Below are 6,393 nucleotides of genomic sequence, written 5' to 3' on the forward strand. Positions count from 1 at the left end.
TAGTTCTTATAGTAAGTTAAAGCCATAAAACAGTCCACTTCCACAAGCAGCACTGAAGGGAAAGAGCCTCCGATGGGCTCTGACTCCAGGCATTAGGGAACGCTTTCTGGAGGATATGTGGTAGAGTCCAGCAAGCTAGTCATTCACCGGACCGACGGACTAAAGCCTGACAATGTCCCTTCGGTGTTCAACCACTTACTGGCTAAATCGCCACTCTACTGACCGACCAACATACTCCATAAACAGCCGTACAGTCCATCGCAGGGAAACAGCACTAAACAGAGCTAAAGGGCTAACTATAAAGAGCTGTATTTACTGACACAAGTCACAGACACCTAGCTGTTTGATAAGAACAGCATCACTGATACCAGTAAAGTTCAACACAAGGCCTCTGAATGTGTCTTACTGACAAGTTTCACTGTGAACACCTGTTGTCCTCCAGCGAAAAGATTTCCATCGCATCTTAGCAGCATCAGAGTTATCTAATGGGAGCTTCACAATATAGCAACAAAAATGACTGTCAGAAAGAAAGAATTACAATCAGTCTAAGCATTTATTCTCAACTCATGTCATTTTATACCACAGACTCCACACCAGAGCTCAGAGCTGAAGCAAACATTTCTTAGCTTGACTTTACATTCAAAGCAGTCCACACTCCAAACTTTAGACAATCCGCACGTATTTTTTAAATTCCATTATCGTGAGCATCCTTTCAGCTGGCTATTCCCGAGCTCTGGCGTGGTATTCACACACACTGTGCATGTGTATATAAAATACCAGGAGCATTAAGATCACACCTCACAAGATCACACACAACTCTGGTAATCCGTGGATATTCAACATTTCATTGTGAACTGTGTGATTTTAATGAGATCTGCAGTGACAAAACTTTTTGGCACCATCTTGGACAAAATTTTGAGAAAAGAGAAACTGTACAATGTTCCTTTCTAAGGTGTACCTTTACAACAAACACTCGCTCAACCTTCACTTCTCACAGAAGTCTAAACCATAAAGACTTTACCCTTAAGGATTTTCAAACAACAATAAGAGAGAGTACTGGAGGTGAACCAAATGTTGGTGAAGAATCTGATGATGAAGCAGCGTCATCAGCACAGACTAGTGTGAGACCAGACGAGGTTGATGAGATTGTGGAAAATGTGGATAGTGAGACACTCAAGCACAAATTGGTTTCTCTCTTTCTGTATATGCAAACTGTTTTACATGTTTCCAGAAGTGCAACGCAAAGGGTTGTAGAGAATTTGCATAATCTGTTGCCTTTTTTTTTTTTTTTTAGCATTCAGACTTTCAATAGTATGAAAGAGATTCTCTCAAAACATAACATTGAAATACATGATTCTGTTTTGCAAGAAATTCCTATTGCTATAGTACAATCTAATCCACTGCCTCTAACAACATCAGAGAAAGGTTACTTCCTCTCAAGCATATTTACAGATTGTAAATGGTCCAAATCACTGTGATTAATGCACAGTAAAAAAAAAAAAAGATTTGTGGAATTATCACTATTTATCAATAGCCTGGTTGTAAGTAGACAAGTCTATTCATACCTTTTACTTGTTAACCCTAATGTTCACAACCATGTTTCACATGAATAAAAAGCTAGTTTCATGTAACTTCCCACTGTTGTTATTCTAACTTAGTGTGTTAATTCAACAAGAAAATGTCTCTTTGTACATGACAGAAATACATGTCATAAAAAAAGACTTTCATAGTTAGCCTTATATGAATATTATCATTAGTTAAACAAGAAGATCCAAGTTGGTAGAACTCAAATATTATCAATAGGTGAACAAGAAGATCCAAGTTAGATAACTCTTGTCTGAACTGTAGCAAAGTCAACAGTGGTAGACAAAAGTTGAGAAAACTGAAAAATCTGTTGCATCACGATGCCTTGATATTTTGAGTTTTCTCTGCCTTTTCTTTTTTACAGTGTATTTCAAATGAAGAGTTAGAGTGTTTGTCCAGTCCAGTTATAGCACACTACCAGTTTAGGGAACCACTCTGTAGACACAAGAGGAGAGACAATCCAACACTGATGCATTTACTGTCCATTATTCATTTTAAACGGCTCATTGCTGACAAAATCCAGCTTCTGGTTGTGAGCTGCTCACAGCTGCTCTGCCTGCTGTGATCGTGAAGTTGTGGCTGAATACTTGGTTGTTGTTTGGACTTCAGCTGCTGCTGTGGTTCAATCTGTGGTGCTGTAATGTGTCCAGCTGCTACTATTTCAGTGCTTTTATGAAAGATTATTATTTGTTTAATCAGGAGTTCAGGAGTACAACGGTTTCAATACACAAGTTTGCACTGTTTGTGGAAGCTGCTAAACTCTGTGCTGATGCCAGCTGCTTGGCCCTGTTGTCGGGCTGCTGTGGTGGCTTTAGGTGATGTGAGCATTATGAAGCTTTTGTGCCATGTTTCCTAGAGAGCTGAACCAGGCTGTTGTGCCAACCCGCCACTAAGACCCCGGGCCTCTAAAACTTGGCTTGACTGCTTCCTGGCCTGAAAAACTGTCCTGGCACTGGCAGAAAGTTGGAGTCCACTCATGGCCATCCTCAATCTCAAGTTGAGCTCCACAAGAGGTACACATCACCAGTGTTCACCACATAAATGGAAGCCAAAATAGGAAACGTAGGCATGAACTAGCCACACAAGCAAATCTGTCCTTTCACTTGCCTGTATCTCTGAACCCAGGAGACACATCCACAGGTTTGAAATAGAACTATTGTTTCTGAACAGGGGTTCATGTTCAGGATGTGCAGTTTGTGAGCGTCTAACAACAGGAGAGATACAGAACTTACTGGCAGGCTGTTGGTTTCCAAAGTGGACATGCTGCGTCGGGTGGTGGGTCTGGAATCCAACACATTCTTCCTCGCCACTTTGAGTTCTCGGCTCTTTGGCGGCACGTAGCCGTCCCTCATGGACACCAGAATGGGATCTTCGTCGCGACCATCCAGCCACTCTTCAGGCTCCATGGCAGGTTCAGGCCCTGCTGTGTCTGGATACAGGTCGTCCTGGAAGAGGTCCGACTGTGCAGGAGAGTTGGAAGGAAAAAGAGACACTCAATGGTGTTTTTGGAATAAATCAAGGAGAGTTAATCGAAAATCTTTCTCATTGGCTTGTTCTTTCTGCTTCTCTGTGAGGTAAACAGTATTGACCATTTCAAAGGAAAACAAGAAAACAAGGAACACTCAAGGAGTTGTGTCCTGTGGCGAAAGAACAATTAAGATCTTTTGTAATAAACAAAAGTAGAGATTCTGCACCCAAAAAAGTACAAGTTAAAGTTTTGCATTAAATTTAAATAATATTTAAATAAAACTAAAGATGCATTGCTACCAAAATGTACTTTCAACATTCAAAATTAAATTTCAAGTCTAGCAAAACTATTTCCTTTGGGACTAATGAAGTTGATCTGATCTTATCTTATTCTAAACGTAAAGTACTCATGCAAAATGCTTCTTGTCAGTGCCACATTATTAAATCACTGAATTATTATTGTTACCATTACCAATATTTGAATGCTGTTATGGTCAAAGCTTACTTTTTGGTAGTTTTTTTGTCTTCTATGAGGATGCATCATATTTTTTTAAGGAAATCATGTGTTTTGTGTGAAAAATATGTCTGAAAAGTTACTAAAGATCAGAGTTTTATAGCTAAAAATACAGTGGGGTGAAAAGCTACAATATTTCTGTATGGAAGACAGCACACTAAAGCACAAAGTTGCATGTAGTTGATGTTTTCCACTACAGGACCTTAAAATCAGCCTTAACAGAGTACTTCTGTAAATGCACTTAGTCGTTTTCCTCTTCTGTCAAAGTCAAGAGCCTAGCAGAACTTGGAGATCAATGGTACTTACTTTTCTGGGCACTGTCATTGTGATGGGCTCACACTTCTTGTCAAGCAGCTTGTATAACCTAAGAGGACAAGCAAAAAGATGATACAGAGCAGAGAAACAGGAGGACGGAGGACAAACATCAGCAGTGCTTTTGTTACACATCAGTCTATCGGTTTATACTTTATGTCTACAAGTGTTAAGTACAAAAGTTAATGGCAATATATCCTCAAAATTATATCAGATAAGACTGACACAGTGTAGGTGGTGATGCATCATTACATGAGCTGTTCATGTCTGTTATCTAAGCACACTATGTTTTTTTTAAATTTAGGAATATTTTAAGGGTACCTGTCAAATACTACTTTGTTGTGCCTTAACCATCTGAACCCAGTATTTCCATAGAGGTGCAGGACTTTATACTGCATTGAGAAATGAGCCCACAGTGGGGGAAAGTGTTTCAGGAGCAAAAGATGCCCAACATGGAGTTGAGAGGGATAATTCATATATTTCTATTTGAGATATTAGTCATTAATGTAACATAGTGTCACAAAAATATGAAATTGCGAAGAGATGCAGTTTCTTTCAACACCGGTGTATGATGATCTCATGCACATCAGTCAGTCAAATGATGGATAATTCATCAAATAATTTGTGACATAAACATGTTGGATGAAGTAGTCCAAAAATTAGGGACTAGGGAATATAAGGCATTTAATGGTGAAACGCTGAAGGTGAGTAAAATAGCAACTTTAAATATGTATTCCTGAGTTAATGGACCAAATCCTCAGTGATGGAAACTAAAATAACTACACATTTATAGGTGCTGTTAACCTTTACTCTGAAGGGTGATATACTGACGAATCCACGGAAAAACTGTTGTAAAGCCACACTTCTCTGTAATTTACTGCCCCATCAGTATCTTACCGAGCGATCTCACATTTGCTGACGTCCACACCTCTCTTGGGCATGAAGCCCATCCCTCTCTGCGGCTCCTTACTGCTGAAGGTGCTGAGGTAGTGAACGTACGGCGGCTCCTCTGTGATCTCAAAGTAACGGATACTGCTGTCCCCCTAAGCACCCAAACACACATATACCAAAAGCAAACAAGTCAGTATCGTCATTACTGAGGCTGGAAACATTTTCAAACAGGATTGAAATCAGATGAAGAGCGTCTCCTTACCTTTCCAGAGAGGTAGACCATGTTTGCGTCTGCATCATAGTACGGTAACAACACTCCATTACTCGTGTCCAGCTCCAAAAGTGCAATTGGCTCCTCAAAATTTGTCTGTGGAGAATGAGAAATCATGAATAAAGCCTACATTTCATTGTGCAATATATTTATTTCATCGCTTTCTTGTGTGTGAAACTGAATCGTTTGTTACCGGGTCCCAGAGGCCGAGCTCTCGCTGACTCATCCTGGTGAATCCTGTGGTGAAGATGTTTCCGTCTCTGGTGAAAATGGCTCTCATTGGCCGAATCCCTTCATGTGGAGCCAAACGTTCCTGTCAGTCGGCAAAAAGACAAACATTACCATAAGAGCCTCTGTTTGCTGGAAAAATAAACTGATGTTTAATGAGGTTTTATGTCACACTGTGATTCCACTGAACTAAGCTCAGTAGGAAATCAAAAACATCTCTATATAATAGCAGGTTACATTATTCTGCTGCTACATTTCAGTTTATTAACTGTTTGCAGAAGGTAATTTGCTGTAGAGAAATAACTGTGAACATTTCAGGCTTTTATCGTCAATAGTTCCAGAGATGTTGTCGTTCAAATAGAGCCTCAAAAGCCAAAAAAAAAAATGCCGAAAACTTTGGAGAGGCAAAACTTAAAAAATATAGATATACAAAAGAAAAAACAAAAGTAAAAACACACTATAAAAAAACACACAAAAACATTTTTCCTCACTATCTGACATTAAATGTGAGTAAACCTTTCCTATTTTAAGTCAGTTTGGGATGGATTACCAAAATTAGTTTTATTTGCTAAACGCCAGAATAATAAGAGAGAGAATTTTGTAAAAAATTTTTTTACTACTTTCTTCAAAGTCAGAAGTCTACATACACTAAGATTACCATGCCCTCAAACTACTTGGGAAAGCACAGATGATGATGTCATGATGAATTGTACTAAAGGCCAGTGGCACCATAAGGCTGTGACAGGGTGAAGCTGGTCCCCCAGCCATTTGATAAATCCAAATCAAAAATATATTTGAAACTATGATATATTGTAAAATGTCCAATAATGCTGCCTGGCTGTTACAGATAAAAAAAAAGACTGTACTCAGTCTTTTTATCTGTTATATATTGTCATCCCTGGCCTCCTGTAACTTCCAGGAAAAATACATTTGTCAGATGTCACATGTGTCAGTGCTCCATGGCTCAAATTTATTTGTATTTTCTACTCACTCACCGCCACCACCTCCCTCTTGCGGGGGTCGCAGACACGCAGACGTCGGTCCTTACAGGTGGTGCAGAACAAGCTGCCGTTTCGGTTCCAGCTGATGCTGTAGATGAGGTCTGGGTGGTCGTCCATGGAGATTA

General features: G+C 39.6%; 1 protein-coding gene across 1 annotated transcript in view; it reads right to left on the bottom strand.

Moving 5' to 3' along the window:
* The window catches only part of coro6 (coronin 6), a 21,872-nt gene that overhangs the window by 2,030 nt on the left and 13,449 nt on the right, over window positions 1-6,393 (bottom strand). Inside the window, exons 5-10 of the mRNA XM_008303258.1 lie at window positions 6,263-6,393; window positions 5,233-5,352; window positions 5,031-5,135; window positions 4,775-4,920; window positions 3,872-3,929; window positions 2,817-3,044 (exon numbers count right to left, since the gene is read on the bottom strand). Coding sequence (XP_008301480.1) covers window positions 2,817-3,044; window positions 3,872-3,929; window positions 4,775-4,920; window positions 5,031-5,135; window positions 5,233-5,352; window positions 6,263-6,393 — 788 coding nt within the window. The remainder of the gene's footprint in view (window positions 1-2,816; window positions 3,045-3,871; window positions 3,930-4,774; window positions 4,921-5,030; window positions 5,136-5,232; window positions 5,353-6,262) is intronic.

Source organism: Stegastes partitus, unplaced genomic scaffold (genome assembly GCF_000690725.1).
Source record: "Stegastes partitus isolate 25-593 unplaced genomic scaffold, Stegastes_partitus-1.0.2 Scaffold1967, whole genome shotgun sequence".
Classification (NCBI taxonomy): Eukaryota; Metazoa; Chordata; class Actinopteri; family Pomacentridae; genus Stegastes; species Stegastes partitus.